Below are 22364 nucleotides of genomic sequence, written 5' to 3'. Positions count from 1 at the left end.
TAGCATTTGGTAATAGTTTTTGCCAAGGAAAGAAAAATAGAGTTTATAGTGAACTAGCGAAAAATTGTTCTAGTTTTAAACTTCTTTAGAAGACCTGGGGAGCAGAATATGTTTGTATTTACACAGGTATTTATACTTCCACAGACTTTTAGATACACGGTCCCTTCTTCAGTTTTGAAATGGAAGCAACCAAGTTAACCCATTTGCTACCTCTGCCATAGGCCTGAAGGAGGGTTTATGAACTCAAAACTTTTGTATTTTTTCCAGTGATGCCAATGGGGCTAACCAAAGATACAAATGGCAGCGCTGCAGATCTTGTTTTCAGTCTGTGGAGCCTGCCTGTAGAAAGGGCACTTTTCATCATGCATACTTTGGGAAGGTCTGAGATGGCTGCAGGCCCATGAGCCACATTTGATGACAGTTTATGCCAAAACGTTATGGCCACATGCAAAGCAGTGGATAAATTATGTATTTGTGACAAAGCTGATAGAGGGACTCTGGTCACAGCCTGACTTTTCCCTGCCTGCTGAGCACAGCTTGTAATTGAAGTGGTGGTGGGGAGAAGAGCTAGTGGGATGACAGAAAATACACACGACCAAGGCATCATGTGTTTATCAAAGCACATGGTTTCTGTTCCTGGCTGCATTCATCCATCCCACTTCTACTGTGGCTATGTGTGAATTAACAAATGAAACAGCACCAGGACATAAACACAGGCATTGGTCCTTAACCTGTTACTGTAGCATGGGTCTGGCCTGGGACAGCTACTAGTCTCCCCAAAAAAATTCCTGGGCACAGTTTAGGCATCAGCATGGATCAGGGGCAGGCAACATGGATGTAACCGCCTTGTTTCAGAGACAAGGGTGTTGAACAGAATGGGAGTGACTAAGCTGTGGAAATTACCAGCAGCACCTCTTCCTGGTGCTTAGGCCATTTCATTTACCCGTATAACAATAGTTTGCAAGCTCAGGCACTTGGCTGTCCTGCCTTTGGAACAGGAAGCTACTGATATTCAACTACCTTTTCCAAAGTAAGTGTTTTGTTATGGCGTGAGTCAAAAAATGCATTTCAAAATTACCAAATGAATCCTCTAGTTAGTCCCATATGAGTTCAAGCTTCCCCATCAAGCTTGTTTGGCTTTCTGTTATCTTCCAAAACCTTGAATTAGCAAAGTCAACCAACAGTATTTTCTAATACCTGTTTTCCAAGATTAAAAAATAGAACTGTGTAATTTAATTGTATAATTTCCATTTCATAGTTATTATGCACTTCATTTTGGGCAAGATATTTTGCTATGTAAATAACTATGTAAGGATTTTGGTTACATCATGAAGTTATTAGCACCAAAATGCACTCTTAGACATTTTACTGGGAAAAAAATCCTTCAATAGTTGTCACCTCCTAACCTAGACTTAATTACTGTAAGCAGCAAAGGGGCATTTCTGTTCTTCTGGGACGAATTGCTAGCTCTGTATTTGAGGTTTTGTGCTACAAACCTTCCCCTACAAAGCAGGCAGCAGGTTAAAGACAGACTACATGAGCTGCATCTTCCTCCCAAACTTTTGAGAAAAGCGTACTGAAAAACTGTTTCTTATTAACAAGAATCCAGTTTCAGATGCTTTCCGCAGCAGTAAGGGCCTTCGGGAGCTGGGGGGTAGGAGAACTGAGACAACACTTTGAGACAACAAGAGTACCGTGAGGCGGCAATGGCGGGGGACCCGGCCGCCCCCTCGGTTCACGCATACCTCGACAGCCCGCACCCGGGTCTAGGCCCCAGCCATGAGCGCCCGCCCTGGTAGCGCCTCCCTGAGCGCAGCGGAAACACCGGCCGCTGAGGTAAGGGCCGAGCGGTGCGGTGCGACCCGCAGCCCCCGGGAGCAGTGAGGAGGCTGAGGGGCCGCGAGGAGCCGGACGAGCTCTGCCACCCCACATCCACCGAGGGAGCGTCCCGCCGCCCCCGTGCGCATGCTCGGTTCGGCTTCCAACGCGTGCGCGCCTTGCGCGTGCCCGGCCCGTCGGGGCGCGCCTGCGCAGCGCGGCAGGCAGTGGTGCTGCTGCCGCGGCCGCTCCGCCCGGATCCCTCCGCCGCGATGCGGAGGGCTCCGCGCCCCGCCCAGCGGCGCGTGTCGAGGGCTGCCGCGGCGGAGGGCCGCGGCCTGTGAGCGGGGCGGCGGGGGCTGCTCGGCCGCCTCCGGCGGGCCCGACATGGCGGGGCGGCGGTGCGCGGGCGGCGCGGCCGCCTTGGCTGAGGCGCCGGGTTGCGGCGCGGCGGCGGAGCCGGCTCGGGAGCTCTTCGAGGCCTGCAGGAACGGGGACGTGGAGCGGGTCAAGCGGTTGGTGCGGCCTGAGAACGTGAACAGCCGGGACACGGCGGGCAGGAAGTCCAGCCCGCTGCACTTCGCCGCAGGTACCGGCTCTGGGGAAGGGGGAGTTCGGGGACGGCCCCGCCGGGCGCCAGGCCCGCTGCCGGGCCGCGCGCCTCCGCCTCCCTCTGGGCGCGGAGCCAGGCCTGGCCGGGCCGCGGAGGAGCACTGGGTGCGCTGTGCCCCGCAGGCCCCGCCGCGGGGGGTGGGCCTGGCGCAGCGCGGGGGTCCGAGCGCTTCGCCGGCCCCCGTGGGCATCCGGCGGCCGTCCCGTGAATGTGGCCGTCTCCAGGCGCGACGCCCGCTCTCGCGTGCCTGATTAGCTGTCACCCACGCGGTGGAGGTTGCCGAGTGGTACAGGCGGCGTCTTGTTTCTTTTTTCTTAAAAAAAAAAAAAAAAAAAAAGCAAGCTCAGCTGTCGTTGAGGACATCTGGACTGAGGTTTAGACTGTTCATGTTGTGGCATGTGAGCTCTGACAGGTGACATATGTCCCAGGTACTGTTTCCATTGGTTTCAACAGGCCTGTTCATTTTTAGAATTTCACCCACGGAGGGTGCCTGTCAGATAACACTGTTCCTAAGCTTTTTGCACTCTTATCTTTAGCAAATAGACTTTGTTAATTTGGGACTTAAATACGCAAACTGACGTCGCAGAACAACTGCTTTCACTGACAACAGCCCAGAAGATCATATCCCACCTTTTTAAACAAAGACCTGACTGTGACTGTTTTCTGTTGTTTGTTTCAATTTGATTACAGGGTTAGATGTAGGACTCCGAGGCTGGCAGGCTGCAGAAGACAGCAGCGTCTTTTCAGCTAAACAGTATGGATAGTAATAAAGATGTTTGTTTCCTCACTGAATTGTTTTGGAAAAGGTTTCTGCTTAAGGTGTCCTTTTCTCTTATTCAGTAGATTTAACAGGTCTAAGTTACTGAAAGCCTCTTTTCAGGACAGCTGTATTTCACAGATTTAAGAAACTTGATCAACAAGAGAGCCCAGGAGACAACTTAAAATACCCTGTCAGAGGAAAACAATTTTGCAGCCTTTTATACACAGCAGTCCTGCCTGTTCACTAATAAATTCTGAACTTCTAAACAAATGAATATGTTTTACAACATTTTTGGGAAGTGAGGGTTTCTCTGTTTGGGGTTTGGTTTTGGTTTTTTTGCGGGGGGGGGGGGGAGGTTGTGCCTAAAGAGTTTTTCATGCAATATAGTGATCTAGTTTATCTCTCTGGACAGGAGCGATCTATCTGGGCTTTAAAAAACAGAACTCCTGATTTACAGAAAGCTTTTTCTTTAAAATTGCATAGCAATAAGTTCATGTAGTTGTTAGACTTCTAATGTTAAATAGGTTGGTGTGTAAATGGGAGAGGCTTACGTCTGCTTCAGACTTGATACAGAGAAATTAATTGCTCCTCTCACAAGACTGTAAGAGATGCTGAAAGTTTCTGGTTAACGTGACTTAAAATACTAGTGTAATTTCTTGATTTAACACTTCCTGCTTCTACCTGTTTCAAGTAGAACTCTGCTGTTGTCAGCCTACCTGCAATGGACTCAGTGTGAAAGATGGACATAAGTAACTCCTGGATTCTGTGGTTATTGTTTTTGTTTTATTTTGCTTTTCCCCAGTTAGTCACAGTTGGAGTAATACTAGCTGCTTTTGTCTTCTGTATCTAAAGGAGTTACATTCCAGGAAGTAAAAGCAAAAGTCTGTTGTATTCTTGCTTTGTTTAGCCTAGGTGTGTGTTCTTAGAAAATACATTACAAAACTTCTCTGACTAGTTTCATTAAGTTTCAAGACTTGTTTTATGGAAGAGGTGGAAATGAAATATGAAGATAGGTTTTGTATTGGCTTTTTTTCTAATTCGCATTCTGGTGTCTGAGTTTGGGTTCCATTTTTTTAAGTCTTTTCCCAGATCTTGCCTAGCAATTTAAAGAAATAAAACAAATTCTTCTTTTTCCATGTGTCTTTTTTTTAAAGGTGATTTTAAAATACATTAAAAAAATACTGCAAGCTCTCCCTGAGCATATGTCATTATTTGAAGTAATACATATTGGGATCTTGGTGGAGGTTGCTCTTTGGATTTTTTAGTACACAACTGTGTGTGTGGTAGATAAGTTGTGCTGGAGCTTAAGTCATGAGCCCACCACCCTTTGCAACGTAATAGGCTCAGTCCTCTCTCACCATAAGGTGCACATACTTCCTCAAGTCAATCCTTTTCATCACAGTCAAACTTGAAAGTATCACAAGATTTTAGGGACTTGGCAGGAACGAAAATGCACTTCCTGCAAACTAAAAGTCATTGAAAAAATGAACGCCTGGGGCAGGGGAGAAGAATTGGAGCTCAGTTGTTTCTGTTACCTAATTTTGATGGGATGAAAAGCTGAATGTCAATTACGACACAACAGTGACTGCATACAAATACTTTTTTTTATTAAATACAGTTACAAGCTTCTATTGTGATTAATATTCAGGTTTTGTCAGCTAAAAGTTTGTAATTTTTCTGGGAACAAGTACAGTGAGCTACTTAGATGGTAGAAGAGTGTCAGCTGGAGGCCCTGAGTAGCCCTTCTACTTTGCAATAGATCTAAAGTGTTCATGATGATGAGACAGTTATGTCACACAGTTGCAAGCTGCAATACCGTTTAGTTGGTCTTTTGATAGAAGATCAAAAGCCAAACCCCCCACCCCTTAAAAATGACAATGTTGGAGGTTTTTAAGTGTTGAAATTGTTTTTGCAGCAGTGGACTAATGGCAGAGAGGAACTATTACAGTAGGTAATACAGCTCCCTTCCCTGTGTCAGCAAAAGCTGTCCCCTCTTTGTGCTCTCAGTGAAAATGAGAGAGACGAGGGAGAGACCATAATAAAGAGTTTGGCCACCTCCTCTGTAGGCATACATCCTTTAGGCAATGATGAGAAAATACTTCTCTTCCCATATATGGTGCCCTCTTATACAGATGCTTCCACAAGAAAGTAAGGAATCCCTGCTGTGTGCTCAGTGCTGAAGAGAAGTTACAAAAATTGGTGTGATGCAAATGAGCCCATCTGAACATTAAAATAACTATAGGTAGTTTAGGTGTGTAGCTATACTTAGGGTATTTTCCAAATGGATGCAAGCTTTGCACAGAGATAAGCTGTGGGTTGCTCATGAACTGTGTCTGATTGAACCTGTGTACTAAATAGAGGGCATCCACATGAATTCTCTACGCTTATAATGAGATTTACTACAGCTGATTTTCAGTTATGGTATTGATTCCTGCTAAGGTGGGCATTCAAAAACATGGCTATACATCAAAGCTTTGAGGGACAGGAATGCCTTCTGTACAAGAATAAGTGGTGTTTAGCTACCAGACGTGTAACTTCTGGACAGAGAATTTGATCAGAGGCTTTTCTAACATAATTAAAGCAGTTCTGGAAAACACTTTTTTGTATTGAAAGAAGAAGATACCAAGCAGTCTGTCATCAAGTAACAGCTTTGATGATGTGTTTGCAGGACTCTGGTACTTGTGAAAAGTTTTATCTGAATAGATCCTTGAAGAATTTAGCAAATTCAAACTAGAAACAATTTTTTAAAATTCTGAAGATGTAAGAACAGTTCAGGAGGACACATTCAGGAAAAATAACAATATTTATAATATCTGGTCATGAAAGCTAAATTTAAGAATGAGAAATATGCTGCATATAACTTACTATATAGACAACGTGGCTGCATGGATATACATTGTATAGGTCCTGGGGGTTTTTGGCAGCAGAAATGTGCATGTATGAGCAGTGAATATGGCTTACTGTGCCTGTGCAGATACATTGGTTTTGCATGGACCATAGGTCTGATCCAGTTCTCATTTCAAGTGTGCTGAGCTCCTGCTCTCTGTTAGGACAAGCAAGGTGCCTTCTGTTAGTTATAAGATGGGTAACTGGAATGTTGAGACTCAAAAGTGGATTTGCAGTACAGTATGTGGTTCTGTCGAAGTCAAGGTGCTAGCAAGCTTAAGATTTGCAGTGTTCATAATGTATTTTGAAGAATTTAAGCACATCACCAGTATAGTCTTGTTACTTGAAAATGTCTTTCATTCTGGGATTAAAAAGTTTCACATAAAATTATTTTTATAATAATCAGAAATCTGTGGGGAATGTGGTCCCTTACCACACTTTTGAGGGAAGAGGAGGAAAGATAGAATTTAACAAAGGCTTTTCTGAATACCTTTCCTGGCCTCTCTTTCTTTGGCATATACAGCTTGTATATGAGATCTCCTCTCAGCAAGTAGGATCCAGAAATTGCTTAACAATGGATATGTTTGGTTTTTGAGCTTCCAATAGTGAAGGTGAAAGTGATTCTTGCTCCAGGATTTCAGTTGGTGTCAGTCTGAGAGAAAGATTTGTCAGGTTTAGTGAAGAACATGCTATAAAAAAGTTGAGTTGCAACTAAACTAAGACAAAAAAGTTAAGTTGTAACTAAGACGCTGTCACTTCTCATATGTCTCTGTGACTTTGTCCCTGAAATGCTGTGTGGTTATCAGGAATAAACATGGTTTCTAGGTTATAGTTGCAGGGACTTACACCTGCCTACCTTCCATGAATGACTTGTAACAAAGTTTAAATTTGCTACAATCTCAGTATCTCTGGTGTTGGCAACTGTGTGATGATTCAGTCTGAGGGAAAAGCTCAAGACGTCATCCCCACCCAGTTCTTCATCTCTTCAGGAAAACAGTTTGCAAGTCACATATTTAAAGCAAGGAAGGCCAAGTCCTGCACACACAGGTTATTTCCCAGAAGGTACTTGGCGCAAGTCTGATAAATACCAAAATATGGCTCTTACCTGCCCTAATAATCCCTGAGACCCAAAGAGACCTTCATGAAACCTTTGAGGGATTTCTGTAGGCAGCGGCCTTTGGAACGTAACCAGTTGGTTACCAGATAATGGCTACAAGCAGAAGTCCTAAGTCATTGTTGCCTCTTGTGAAGATATTAGAGAAAACATAGATACAGTTTGATGTTCTGGTTTATTTGCTGTTACATAAATGTGCAAGATACAGCTGTAACTAAACAATAGTGGCTATAGAATTGGCTTATAAGAGCACTTACTTTATCTTATGTTTCTAGCCCCAAATGTGCAAGTGGGCATATTTTTTTTGTCTACTAACTTGAATGACAGGTTTGTTAAAAAATCCCTTAGAATGTGTAAGAGCATTTTTGTGCTTCAGTCGTGATCGAATATTTATAATCATTTTAGGCATAACTGAAAATAGACATTATTAATATCTTTAAATTATGGTTGTGCATACTCTCATAATAAATTTCTTCAGTGGAGAATGGTCTCAGATAAACTTCTTATGCCCCTGAGGGTTTTCTTAAGTGATCATTTCAAAGATAGAAACTGTGTGCACATTATGTTAATTATTCCTTAGAAAACAAATAGCCATGCTTCCAGTTTTAACCTGAGCAGTGCTACTTACTGTCTTTTAAAAAAAAAAAAAAAAAGCAACATGTTTGTATAAAATACTTTTCATGTTACATGAATCTTTTTTAAAAGCTTAGAATAAGACTTGTACATGTATGGCTTGTAGCCAGTCTCATCGTTACTGCTCCCAGGGCTCATCTATTGGTGCATCCACAAACTGACTGTGGGTTGGCAGAGTATCATACAAAGTATTGTTTGGTTTAATAGCCATATAAAATGACTGAAAAAGAGCTTTTGTTGTCAGTGTTTTTTTCTTTTTATTATAAGTTTTCAAGAAGCTATTGACTCATGGGAGCCCTATCAAGATATTCATTGTTTCAGTAATCTTGAATATTATTTTTCTACTGATTTTAATCTAATTTTTAGGGGTTTCAAAAATATAAATGCTCCTTTAGTAAAGAATGCCAGTTGTGATTGTTATTTAGAGTGGTTACTGTTATTTAAGTTTGTTGTTTTAATCTGTGTATTTGGGACAGGGAATTCTCTTACCCCACTCTGACATCCTTCCTCCCTTTATCTCTTCCAGGTTTTGGTCGGAAGGATGTAGTCGAATATTTACTTCAAAGTGGTGCCAATGTCCATGCACGAGATGATGGAGGCCTTATTCCTCTTCACAACGCTTGCTCTTTTGGTCATGCTGAAGTTGTCAATCTTCTCTTGCGGCATGGTGCAGATCCTAATGCTCGGGATAATTGGAATTACACTCCCCTTCATGAAGCTGCCATTAAGGGCAAGACAGATGTCTGCATTGGTAATTTTCTCCCACTCTTCCTGTGACTGAGTCATTTCTTTTCACCGTGAAAAATCATGAACCTTTTAAAGACCATTTTATTCTATGAAGCTATGGCTGATATAAGAATTAAACCTAAAAATCTTTCATAAACTTAAATTCATATGCCAGTTTTATAAGAAACAAGTTTTTAGATCTGTTTTTTATAATTGCCTAAGTATAAAGGTTCACATTAACATCTTGGGGAAAGAGCTTTAGAGTGATGTGGTGGAGGTAGATTCTCTTCTACTTCAGCATAGGCTCGTATGCTGCCCTCTGCTGCTACTCACAGTGCAGTGGAAAGAACAAAACTGGTTTTAATAGTGGATTCATTCTGTCTCTGTATAGCAGCCATGTTAAATTAGTTAAGGATAGGGGCTAAACTTCAATTATATTCACCACTTGTTTTGCCTACACAGTTCTTCAGAGCTAGGAAGAGGTAGAAAGTTAGATATGTGGTGAAGAAACTTAATTTTTTTTGATTGTGTTCCTTAATAAAGTAAATGAGAGCAAACCACACATCTGGAGAGTTGTATATATAACATTGCCTGTTGGGCCCCGATATGAGTGCAAGATGCATGGTCTGCTACTGCTGTGTACAGTTTAGGGCATAGTCACTGGTGGATTTGAGGCAGCATGCTCTGGAGCTGATGTGAAGTAGCTGCTGGTTTTTGTGGTGTCAGTCACAGCCTTTCAACTGAGATTGCCTCCTGCCAGTCTGTGATTGTTCTATTTCTGCTCTGCTTTTTTCTCATAAAATGTGTCTAGGCACGTTTCATTAGTTAAACTGTTCACGTTGACATTAAGGAATTCTGACATTAAAAATGGGAGAGGAGAAATTAGGATCAGTAAATGGGATATGTCTTTTGTTGCTTGCAGCTTAAAGTAATGACACATCTTGTAAGTCTTATCTTATCAAACTGTTTTCTCATGTAAAACTTTGCCATTTTATAGTACTGCTGCAGCATGGCGCTGAACCAACCATCCGGAACACAGATGGAAGAACAGCTTTGGATTTAGCAGACCCGTCTGCAAAAGCAGTGCTGACTGGTAAGTGATAATCTTTAGATTATGTTATGACTAATAACATTCAAATGAATGTAATATAGTATTTTGGTTTTTGTGTTTCTGATATTACTTTAACTTCTCTGTTTTATAATTCTAAGTAGAAATTCCCATATGGCCTTCATCATCTCAGTCAAAAGACATATTCTAGATAAATAGTTAACTGTGCTAGTCCAGTAACGGACTGTGAAATATTTAGAACTCCTGTAAGATTTTGGAAGAGGAGGATAAGTAGTGAACTTCATTATATATAGATATTTGTTTAACAACTAAAGAAACTTCCCTTTGTCTTCCAGGTGAATACAAGAAAGATGAACTCTTAGAAAGTGCCAGGTATGCATGTTTGGAAAATATCTGGAATTTAGTTATATTTTCAGAATTGTGTGTAATGAACATATATGTATTGGCTTTTGAGCTGGCATTCCATCTAGATGCTAAGCTTTGGTTGTTATCTGTGAATAAAGCTACAAAAATAGTTATATGAATGCATTTTTGCTTTCCCTTTAATGCTGACAATACAGTAGTGAATCTATTACTTCAGAACAGATCTGCTCAACATTATAGCAAGGAAAAATATAAAAACATACTAAGCTACTAAAAACTGGTTTAAAAAGAGTTCTGCTCATTTTATATCTTGTTTTTCAGGAGTGGAAATGAAGAAAAGATGATGTCTCTTCTTACACCATTAAATGTTAACTGTCATGCAAGTGATGGCAGAAAGGTATTTTTGTTTAAAAACTGATTTAAAATTAGTTCACTCTTACATATTTCACAGTTATTGTTTGACCAGATTTTAAGATTAAGCATAGAATCTATCTATTTTCTTCAATATATGTGGGAAAATAAGATTGTATCCCTCTAGCAGTTAGCTGATTATTTTTTTCTTGTTGTTGTTTTTTAACATTAAAAGGACTACATAGGTATTTCCATCTAGGAGCAGTAAACACACACCTTTTCAGTTGGAACTTCTGCTTGACCTTCATATCTGCAGTGATTAAAAAAGGGAGGCTTTTTCATAGATTCTTGTCACTATCACAAAGAGATAGGCACAGGCCTCTTATTTACCATACACGCTAGGCAAGTTACTGCTGCTGTTTCAGGAACAATCTATTCATCACTATAAGTATTGGTGAAGAACTATATGAAAAATGTTCAAAATCTCCATTCCAGAAAATCCTGATAGTCTCCTGGTTTCCGCCCCAAGCTTACCAAAGGTTCAGATTATTGGGTATCAATTTTTGGCATCCTCGTTGTTCTCATTAAGTTTGTGTACTCATTCAGTTAAGTTTTGTTCAAATGAGTTTCCCTGTTTGAGGCTATGTGGTAAGATACGGGGATCTGTAAAACACCTATGCATCTCTGTTGTCTCATCTTCTAGTTATGAGACTCATCCTCTAGGAACCGTACAAACCCAGTGCAGTTGATGGGTTCATAAATGAAGAGGACAAGATTTCTCTTTGCTAATTTGTAGCTCTGCCCTTGGTGCTGCTGATGGGTGTGCTTGAGTGGGTTTGCTAGAAAAGATCATAGAGCAGTTATGCAACTGCTGTGTGCAGGGTGAGAATTTAGAAGAGAAGATTGTTTCCCCCACACCCCACTAACTTACTGCACTCACAGATGTGGGTAACAATCTCTGTTGATAATTTCTAAACTTAATCTATTGATTGGCAGGGAGACCTCTCTATAATTTAGCAGCCGTTGTTCCTAATGGCCATCTTATTTCCGCATTCAAAAGGGATGCAGTTTGTCCCAGCAAAGTATTTATAGTTATGGTAGGCTAAAAGACAAAAGTGGACTGCAGAACTCAAAAAATCCATTAAGAGGGCCTTTATTGCCAGAATGTATTAGTTACAGAGTAAATTCAGGATTTGTGTTTGGTGACTCTGAAAGTAGTCAGTAAACAATGAACATAGTTATCAAATGTCTAATTCAAGCACTCTATGGGTTTTTTTTAATATTGCAAGTATTTTAAGGACTTCAATAATTAGTACGTTAACAAGTTTTGCAAAAATAATATATAAAATGAACCCTTGATTTTGTGTTACTGATTACTTCTACGTTCTGTCATTTCAGTCTACTCCTTTACATTTAGCAGCTGGGTATAACCGTGTAAAAATAGTGCAGCTCTTACTGCAACATGGGGCTGACGTACATGCTAAGGATAAAGGGTAGGTTAATTTTTCCTTTGTTCAGAATAAACAGAATTTCTTAAAAATTGAGATGAAGTAAAGAATGGTAATTTTTAACCTTGAAGATGTTTTGACTTGAGACAGTTAACGCCATCTAACCTTTCTGTTGTGACAAAAATGTAAAGTGTACAGGCTTAAGACTTGTGAATCAGTAGAATCCAAATTGAGGTGACCATAGAACATGCTGCCTTTTAGGTATCGCTAGCCAAATTATTCTCTCTTGTTTAATAAAACACATTCATATGTGTAAATGTTTCAATGATTGAATCAATCTTAATTTTCTTTCTACTTTTAAGTTTCTGTGCTTTTTTTTTTGCAAAGAATGCGATAAAAATCAAAGATCTGTTTCACAGAGCTTTTATTTGGACTACATTTTCAAGCATTTGGTTATGTCAGGCAATGTAGTGAAATACAGACATGCTAAGTCCATTTACATAAAATATAATGAAAAACCTTTTTATAAATGTGTATTTATGTACATTAAAGATTATGAAAAGCAAACTCTTAATCCTCTTTTTTTCCTAGGATCACTTCACAGCTACATAAATAGCTGCCTGATCAGACAGCTTTAATTGTCACCTTGGGGTTGGAATTCATTTTTGTCATTTCTCCCTTACTAGCCCACCATGAAAGAATTCACTTTGGGCAATTTCTCACTTGCTCCTAAAACCACTGGGTTAGAAGGAGTATGAGGCTGGCTTTAAAACCTCTGTAGCTCTGCTATCAGTAACAGCTGACAGGATATTGTACAGTTACTTAAACTTTAGCCAGCAAGACTTCTTTACTTTCTAGGGGAAAAGATAATCTTACAGCAATGTTCTTGTGAAAAAGGAAATAATTACTGTCACTCCTGAAAATCCCCTGCAGATTTCAGGGGGAACTCTTCCTGCTCAGGGTTCAGAGTCTGAGTGGAACCATTTCATTTGCAGTAAGACAGTGCAATTAATTTGTCATCATCTGATTATTTTAAGCATTTATTATTCTGAAACACGCTGATGGGATTTTCTGGGTTCTTCTCCAGCTTCTTATTTCTCCTTAACTTCATTTGAACATCTCTGATACTGTTTTTGTAAAATGTTCAAGGTGCAACACAGTACCATTTGCAATGTTAAAGATGCATTTGGAATTGAAATATGTGTACCAAGATAATCATCATCCCCCTGTCTCTCCTATATAGAGATTTGGTGCCACTTCACAATGCCTGTTCCTATGGTCATTATGAAGTAACAGAGCTTCTAGTAAAGGTTGGTCTTTGAAAAGATTAAATTGCATATTATTAAATAAGAACAGTTTGTAATAGACTAATACGAGTTGCATATTTTTTTATTTTGTACTTGGATTTACTAAACTTAAAGAATGCTTTTGCTCTACATGTTAGTGATTATTAAGCTGGAGCTACAGAATCTTCTGCTTGCAAGGAAGCTCTTTCCTTATAAATGTGCTTTCTATTTTTAACTCTCTCTGCTCCAAAGATGAATGTTTTTGTACCACCAAGTAAGTACTTCTTATCTCAGCCTTCCCACCCTCACCCAAAAAAATCCACAAAAAAACCCCATAAAAACTGAGCAATATTGTGAGTTTGACAATAGAACAGTATTTCAGCAGACAGAGCGTTAAGAGGTTTTTGAAAAGAATACTGGTAAAGATCGTAAATGTTTTAACATTAAAGAGTAATCAGTCTCTTGAGGGAGTGAACTTTACAACATCAATTCTGGCCCTGAATTGTAGTGTTCACCCCAAAGAAAGAAAAATGTGTCCATTTTCCTAACATGAAGTGGTTTCTTTGGATTAGTTAATCTTGAAGATAAAGTATAATGCACATTAACTGGTGGCTTGAAGATGTGGCCTGCAAAGATCTGTGAGTGTTGTCCACCAAGGGACTTTCGAACTGTGACCATTCTCAGCTGCTACAGCAAATCATGATCATTATAACAGCTGGGAGTGTTCTGTTAGATAACTCTAGATGTTTGGATGGTTGGGGAGTATCTGCTGTTGTTCTATCCTGTATGACTCAGTTCCCACTGGTTTGTTTAGCAAAAATTAAGTAAAAAAATTATTGAAATAAGCATATATTTTTTTAAGTATAAGTAGTCAAGACTTTTTTTGTACTTCAGCGAACAATTGTAAAGTGAATCTTTACAACTGTGGTGCTAGACCAAAAAAAACCCCATCTTGTCTAGACACTACTGTGTGTCTTAACAGTTTAAAGCTAGAGTGGTATTCCCTGTTGGATTTCTACTCCAGTGAATCTTGAATTATTTTTTGCAAAACACTGCAGCTTTAACAGGAGCAATGGGAAAGAGCATATTCTATCAGACTTGCTTACAGACAGAACTCAAGGTGTATACAGAATGTTACTGGAGGAGAATTACATAAATATTAAACACCCAAGAGTATTACTTGCAGAACCTTGTACATGAATGTTTTGAATTGAAGTCAACTTCAAGTGCCAATCTCCTTCTAGATATCTTGGTATTTGTACCTTGGAGGATATTCAGAGAACATGTATTTATCCTAGTGCAACTGTTCGCTCTAGACTTTTTCTAGAGCAACAAGAAACAGCAGCTTGTTCAAAGGTGATTTGGAGTGTATGAATTAGGCTGTTTCTCCAATTTGACCTGTAGCAGAGCTACTCTCCTTTTAGAGGTGCTGGAGAAAGCCTGAAGAGACTAGCCTGCCTTTGGCGTCTTTGAATATACCTGTGAGACACTGGAGGATTAAAAACTGTAATGTGCTGAAATGTTGTGTTATGCTGAAAATGAATGTCTGGAGAATATCTTCAATACAGTTTGCATACAGCATTGTTTTTTTATTTTAACAGTCTACTGCATTGAAACTAGTGACAGAAGTCTTTTTCTAATGATCTGGTTTTGTTGTTGTATCTTTTTTACCCCTTTCCCTTTCAAGCATGGAGCATGCGTGAATGCAATGGATCTGTGGCAATTCACCCCTCTGCATGAAGCGGCTTCTAAGAACAGGGTGGAAGTATGTTCTCTTTTGTTAAGTTATGGTGCTGACCCAACACTGTTGAACTGTCACAACAAAAGCACCATTGATTTGGCTCCAACACCCCAACTGAAAGAACGATTAGCATGTGAGTATAAAGTGAGATCATTTCTACAGTTGTGGATTGTAATGTGTACTTAGGTTCCCTAGACAGTGACCTGCCAAAAATCAGGTTTGGAAAATGCTTGTACTTTCCAAGCAATTGTGCAATGTTGGACAGTACATTTCACTGTTTATAATTCAAGATTGCTATATTTTCTGAATGTAGGCATTTAAAATAATTTTATTGTCAGTTTTATGGTCATGTGGTTGTGATGGGTTTTGTAGCTTTTCTTCCCTGAATACATGCTTTCCCTCACGACCTTGCCAGTACGTTTTCATTTTCTGTACTTGCTCCTGTCATCGCATCAAGGCTGTTGAAATACTCATTTTTATTCCACCGTTTTGTTTGAAGAAAAGAAAAAACGTAGCTGTTTAGAATGCTGAATATGTTTGAGTATGCCACAATTACAGAAAGTTCAGAGGAATTTATTTTTGTCCAGCAAACTTAAGGAGCCGAAAGGAATGCCCTCAAATTCTGTCCTTCAGTGGTCAAACAATAACTTTCTGAGATATGTACAAAAATTATCAGTAAATACTACATCAGATTTCATGTTAGCATCTAGAAATCGTTTTGCAAAGACATATCAGAAGTAGAGATTTATATATGCTTGAATTGGTACATATGCAAAGAGTGGAACCTAGAACAGTGGGGAGGAAATAGATCTTGTTCAGCCAGTTTGGATGTCTCTGTCTTTGATTTAGAAGCAAAGCGCATTCCTGTAGTGTTTTGACTTAGCTAACAAGTTTTGTCAAGTGATGTAAAAGCTTAAGTCTGAGTGGGAAATGTCTGAACCATGGTCTGCTGAATAAAATGAATATTTTTATCTAACTGAAAGAAACCTATTGATCCTTCTTGAGTTAAGGAGTGTAACCTTCTGGTATGTATTTATTTCTTTTTAAAGATGAATTCAAAGGTCACTCACTGCTACAGGCTGCAAGAGAATCAGATGTAGCTCGTATAAAGAAACATCTTTCTTTGGAGACAGTGAACTTCAAGCATCCTCAAACACATGAGACAGCATTGGTAATATCTCAGGATTTATTAAATATTTGCATGTATTGCGGTACATACTAGGTAATAGCTTATAATGAAAAATTTCAGTGTCAATGCAATTCAGACCAACCTTGGAATATCCAGCGTCTAGTTAAACAACATTGATTAATATTCTGTTCTTAAGGTCAATGTTAAGACTAATATAAATTGCCTGCTTAATTTAGGTTGTCAAAATTACTGTTTTTCTGTACAGTAGTCTAGTTTTAAGCAACAGCAAGCTACCTATGTTAGCTTTGTTTGTAAAGCTTGAAGGTTTCCAGCAATTACTGGAGATGGAGCTCTGGAAAATACCAGATTAAATCCAAAAGCCCATGTGGAATCTCCCAAATTAATAAGCTTCTACATGATTTGTTGGGTTTTTTTCTGTTGACTTAGCACACAACCAGCTCTTAACTTCCAGCTGATCAGCAAGCAATAAACCCTGCATATTGCTAGCTAGTTGTTAATGCTACAGTTTTTAATGTTCTCAGCACTGTGCTGCTGCATCTCCATATCCTAAGAGAAAACAAGTGTGTGAATTGCTGCTGAGGAAAGGAGCCAACATCAATGAAAAAACAAAAGAGTAAGTGGTTACAAATGAATACTCCTAAGTGTTTGTTTAGGAGATTTTACAATACACATTTTGAATTATTCTTTTCTTTCTTTCTTTTTTTTAAAGCTTCTTGACTCCTCTGCATGTGGCATCAGAAAAGGCTCATAATGATGTTGTTGAAGTAGTTGTGAAACATGAAGCCAAGGTATGAGTTACTATTCATACTTTTTTGTGTTGAGGTTTGCCTACTATATAGGTTTTCATAGCATGAGAATAGACAGCTGAGTAGACAGACTTTTCTAAAATAATTCATTTTGCAAGGTTGTAGATTTATACACTTAAGACATAGGCCATCAGTCCATCAGTACAGCTCTATACATTGAAGCATCATCAATGTTTTCGTCCTATTTTGTAAGAAGTGCAAGTCTTCTCACTGTTAACTGAAAGCTTGTAGAGTGTCTTATCCGGTGCTTCATTGTCTAGGAAATGCTTAAGAAAAAAAAAAAGGCAGGGGATATATACAAACAACAAGAAGCTAGACTGTACTGTATAACAGGCAAACTTAATGTGATGTTGTCTGCAGTAAAAATGAGAGTGTAGGCAAAAGGTTAGTGTTTAGTTCAAATTTCCACAAAAAAGAGAAAGTGGAAAGGAAGTAATCTCTGTAATGCTTGAATCCTCCAAAACTAGGAGCTGAATATCTCTCTCGTGGAAATTTGATTACAGCCTGACTGCTGTGAAGTTTCCAAAGCAATGGTCAAAACCAGAGGAACAGTAGGGAATACAAGTAGCCTTTGGGTGCAGAGTTTTAAATTGTTAAATACACCTGGACTGAAACAAATAGAAAGTTCTCAGTCTGAAAAACCACAATAAGCCATTGCAGGTAGAAGCTGTTCTGTATGTTGGCACTGAGGATTTGTGCTGTCATGAGCAAGATAATGGCCTACTTCTGTATGTGGAAAAATTGCTGTAGCTGTTTATGCTGGATTATTCATGTGGCTCTAAAAGGGGGCTATTATTCCTCAGTAAATGTAGTTATAACTTTATTAACTACTTCAGTTTAAATTTTATCTTTTGAAATCTTTGCAAATATGCTGAATATGTTCTTCAAGAAATAAGAATATTTGTGAAACTCTCCCAGTCAGCAATGAAAACAGCTTTAATATTAAGTTTTGATGATGGTATTCCTTTCTGTGTTATCTTTAGGTTAATGCGTTAGATAATCTTGGCCAGACCTCTCTTCATAGAGCAGCACATTGCGGTCATCTTCAGACGTGCAGGTTGCTGCTGAGCTCTGGATGTGATCCTTCCATTGTGTCTCTGCAGGGCTTTACAGCCTTGCAAATGGGGACTGAAAGCGTGCAACAGCTACTACAAGGTACAACTGATTTATTCAAGATCCACTTCGGAAGTAATGTGGTACTTTGTTTTACTTGCCATTTCAAGTGCTGTCAAGAAATAACAGTGAACACAAGTGCAGGGGAAAAAAAAAAGGCACTTTCTACAAAAGACAGTACTGAGTTGTGCAGTTCTTATTTCATAACCACGTGCACAGGGAGAGTGCCTGCTCTAGGTGGAGTTAACAGTATCATTTGCTCTCTAGTATTCAGCTACACAGGTTGTCAGAGATGCTCAGAATGTTTCATGATACAGCCACCTGAAATAATTTTGGAAAAATCCTGACCGGGGGGCGGGGGGGCAGGGACAGGGATATCTTGTAAGTAGAAAATGAGTTTCAAAAGCAAAAAATGGTTGCTCTGCATTTGTGAGCAGAGGCAACAGGGTACATGTATTTGCAAGAGTAGGGTTTGGACATTATACATATAGGTAGGCTTCTCGATATAATCTAATTCTGAAAATGAAATAAGAATGTTTAGTTGGTTCCACAGTACTTCAAAATGGATAGGAAGCGTGTTGCTAAAGGCAGCTTTGTGCTAACACCTTTAGAGCTAATATCTGTAGTTGTAGATAGTAAGAAAAGACAAAACTTGTTTGTAACTGGTTAACTTTTTCTAAGGGAAGTCCTTGAAAGACTCAAATGACTTCCTGTCTTAACGAATACCTTCAACTACATATGCTTATCTGTCATGCAACCTCATGTATTTTGCAGAAGGTATCCCATTAGGTAATTCCGATGCAGATCGACAGTTGCTGGAGGCTGCAAAGGCTGGAGATGTGGATACTGTAAAAGTAAGCTTAAACCCGTCCTAAAAATAAGAGAGAACTATATCCCAAACTATAATTTCTCAAAACAAGCAATCAAACAGCCCTTCACTGACTGCTTTAGAGTTGTGATCCCTGTCCTAAACCTTTGTATTGCACAAATATTACAGATTACAAAATGTAATGTTCACCACCTCCAGAAGTTTGTCTTCTGTAAAAAGTGTAAATAAGAAGTCACAGGTGTGGATTTGGGAGGAGGGAGTATTTAATTTTTTTTTTTCCTTGGGATACAATCTGTGAAAACTAAAGGGTTTATGTAAAAATAAATTAATAAATAAACTTTCTTGTTAATGAAAACAATTTTTCAAAATATTAGATGTGTATAACAACATTTTATGACTAAATGAAAACTGTGCCAACACTATATATAATGGCGGATGTTTTGTTTTGGGGATTTCACAGAAACTATGTACAGTTCAAAGTGTGAACTGCAGAGATATAGAAGGACGTCAGTCTACACCGCTTCATTTTGCAGCTGGATATAACAGAGTATCCGTTGTCGAGTATCTTCTTCAGCATGGAGCTGATGTGCATGCAAAAGATAAGGGGTAAATACTCAAATGTGTATTTTCTTGGCAATTGTAATTGCTGATGTCTGTCAGCTCTTGCATATTGCTAGCTGATAAGCATCCCATCTTTCTTTAGACATTATTTTTTTTTATTTTCATGGAAAGTTCTGTTAGAATGGAGCTGTTTTAGAATATCCACGAGAACATTTTGCAGTACTTGAGACAAGACCATCAAGAATTTCTGTGGCCCCATGTTTTTACTTCTCTTCAGTGCACTGCCACTGCTGATTGCATTTTTACCACTTTGGCAGTAGATATTGCTACTATATTAGACTACTGTGGAAAATTTAAAAAAAAAAAATTGATTGTTGAAGGTGCATTGTGGTTTAAGTTTATATCACTCTGTGAAAAAAGACCCGATTTTTAAAGAGAATTTTTCTCTTTTCTTTTAATTGTTTCCAGAGGACTTGTCCCTTTACATAATGCTTGCTCATATGGTCATTATGAAGTTGCAGAACTGCTGGTTAAACATGGTGCAGTTGTCAATGTAGCTGACTTGTGGAAATTCACTCCCTTGCATGAAGCTGCAGCAAAAGGAAAATACGAGATTTGCAAACTCCTGTTGCAGGTATTACGTATGCTGGAGACAGGTTACTCTCTTCTTTTTTGTTTAGTCTGAAACTTCAAGAAATTGATTTGTGTTTTGTGCTTTCTGAATGATTGTAGTTAACTGTATGTTTTCAGTAAAAAGGATACTATTAGCAACTATGTTGTCCTTTCTCACACAGTAAATGGAAGGCTCTCTCTGAAGGACTCAATTATGTGTCAGAATATTTGCTCAGTAAGGCATAAGATGCCTAAGATGCAACGTGTTTACTCGTGTACTTACCACCTGTTTCTGATGTGCACAGCATGGAGCTGACCCTACAAAGAAAAACAGAGATGGAAATACTCCTCTAGACCTTGTTAAAGATGGTGATACTGATATTCAGGACCTACTTAGAGGAGATGCAGCTCTACTAGATGCTGCAAAGAAAGGTTGCTTGGCCCGAGTGAAAAAGCTGTGTTCACCTGACAATGTCAACTGTCGGGACACGCAAGGACGGCATTCAACACCACTACATTTAGCAGGTCAGTGTTTGAATTAACTAGTTTGATCAGAGTTACTAGTTACTGTGGCTGAACTTTCTATGTCTAAGCAAGTTTAAAGTGTAGCCTCAAGATAGAGGATTCTGTATTTTCTCTTAAAAAAAAATTATAAAAAATATATTATAAAAAAATAGTATTTTGTGCATATTAATCTTATGTTCCTCTTCTAAACTGTTTAATGACTTTAATTACCTATTCTCTCTAGCCATAGAGGATCTTTTATTGTTTATTGACAGAGGTTTTAAAACCAAACACTCTTAAATAGGGTGAAGCTGTCTTCACTAATTGATAATACACTGTCTTCACTGGGATTGACACCTTAACTTTCAAGTAATTTAAGTGAATTATTACTTCTCTACAGCCTGTTGAAGATTTTTTTTTTTTAATGTGTTCTATTTATTCTGTCCTTTTGCAACCTTCCAGCTGGTTACAACAATTTGGAGGTTGCAGAGTACCTGTTACAGCATGGAGCAGATGTGAATGCACAGGATAAAGGAGGCTTGATTCCTCTGCATAATGCAGCATCTTATGGGGTAAATATCTCAAACTTTCTGAGGCTTTATTTATTTTTATTTATTTTAAAAGTGATACATATTGACAGCATTGTGAGCCAATACTCTCTAGAAAGCTTTTGCCATTGAGTTGTAATGTAATCTTATTTCTAAAATGTTAAAAAAAAAAAAATCAGTCAGCTCATTGTATTTGTAAAATCATAGTTGGAGTTTGCAGTATTGAGTTTTCTGAACGTGTATGCCTAGAAAGCCAGCAGCCTGAGAGGTGTTCCTTAAAATGCATTTCCCTACCTGTGCCAGTCAAATTTTATCAGCAAGATCTCATTTTCACTTATTTGGCTGGTGTTGAGACACTAATTGTTTTTGTGGACTTCCTGGATCTTTGTGCTTGGATCAAGGCTTTAATCAAAACAGTTGGAGTACTTTTGAAACTGGAAGTTCAAATTCAGGCTTTTTTTCCTTCAGATTCCCCTGGATTTGGGATTCTGTTGTAGTCTGTCCTCTTTTCACAAGCGAAGAAATGTATGTTATAGGTGAGGAAAAAAATACCTTGTTCTAACACTTTTTTTAAATCATAATTAAAAAATAAACGTATTCTAAGAAAATTCAGAATGAGGATTGTAGAGAAGTATCAGTAAAAGTTCTGTGTTAGTTTAATACACTGTGGTACCTTGGAATTTAACAGGTCTTTTTATTTTCCAGCATGTTGATGTAGCAGCTTTACTTATAAAATATAACGCGTGTGTGAATGCTACGGACAAATGGGCGTTCACACCTCTGCATGAAGCAGCCCAGAAAGGAAGGACACAGCTTTGTGCCTTGTTACTGGCACATGGGGCTGATCCTACTCTGAAAAACCAAGAAGGACAAACACCATTGGACCTGGTCACTGTAAGCAATGGGGCTCGTCTTGGGAAATCTCTATTTAGCTCTATTTAGCTGCCATTTGTGGCAACTCATCTAAAAACTACCCTTTAAAAAAACAGTAATACAGCAGCTTCAGCAAAACTTAAAATATTGTGGTTTCTCTGGTGTTTATACATGCCTCGTAAGGAAAGTCAGTAGAGCCTTTATAAACCTTTAAATATTTTCTTGCTCAAGATTCCTTATTTCAAGATGGAGTGGGAGGGGAGGGGAAAAAAAACCCAACTCCAAAACAGCAGCAAAAGGAATTCATGCTTGTAATTTGATGCTTTTAATTCAGTACTTATAGTACAAAAAATTTGGCAAGAAAATGTAAGCCAACTTTGTAATAACATAAATTTAGGAAACTATATGGCTTTAAATTTGTGGGTTGTTTTTTTCTAAGTATTATAATACAGTTCAAAGCTATACTCAGAGTAACTGTTTTGTTTCATAAATTCTGGTTGCCACTAGAAGCATTTTTCCTAGAAAATGAATTCTGTTCAACTGTCTCCTGAAATTTTTTA

The 22364-nt window shown here is 38.8% G+C and overlaps 1 protein-coding gene across 1 annotated transcript in view; it reads left to right on the top strand.

The window, feature by feature from the left end:
* The first annotated feature begins 2000 nt into the window (after nucleotides 1–2000).
* Nucleotides 2001–22364, top strand: part of TNKS2 (tankyrase 2) — a 32307-nt gene continuing 11943 nt past the window's right edge. Inside the window, exons 1-18 of the mRNA XM_054831712.1 lie at nucleotides 2001–2407; nucleotides 8351–8575; nucleotides 9548–9643; nucleotides 9955–9991; nucleotides 10304–10379; nucleotides 11732–11826; nucleotides 13025–13091; nucleotides 14755–14941; nucleotides 15858–15979; nucleotides 16480–16571; nucleotides 16668–16746; nucleotides 17748–17919; nucleotides 18652–18731; nucleotides 19167–19312; nucleotides 19736–19901; nucleotides 20185–20404; nucleotides 20846–20955; nucleotides 21637–21825. Of these exons, the coding sequence (XP_054687687.1) occupies nucleotides 2206–2407; nucleotides 8351–8575; nucleotides 9548–9643; nucleotides 9955–9991; nucleotides 10304–10379; nucleotides 11732–11826; nucleotides 13025–13091; nucleotides 14755–14941; nucleotides 15858–15979; nucleotides 16480–16571; nucleotides 16668–16746; nucleotides 17748–17919; nucleotides 18652–18731; nucleotides 19167–19312; nucleotides 19736–19901; nucleotides 20185–20404; nucleotides 20846–20955; nucleotides 21637–21825 (2361 nt within the window). The 5' untranslated portion in view covers nucleotides 2001–2205. The remainder of the gene's footprint in view (nucleotides 2408–8350; nucleotides 8576–9547; nucleotides 9644–9954; nucleotides 9992–10303; nucleotides 10380–11731; nucleotides 11827–13024; nucleotides 13092–14754; nucleotides 14942–15857; nucleotides 15980–16479; nucleotides 16572–16667; nucleotides 16747–17747; nucleotides 17920–18651; nucleotides 18732–19166; nucleotides 19313–19735; nucleotides 19902–20184; nucleotides 20405–20845; nucleotides 20956–21636; nucleotides 21826–22364) is intronic.

The sequence above is a fragment of the Grus americana genome, chromosome 7 (genome assembly GCF_028858705.1).
Source record: "Grus americana isolate bGruAme1 chromosome 7, bGruAme1.mat, whole genome shotgun sequence".
Lineage (NCBI taxonomy): Eukaryota > Metazoa > Chordata > Aves > Gruiformes > Gruidae > Grus > Grus americana.
This window is presented reverse-complemented; position numbering and strand designations above follow the sequence as displayed.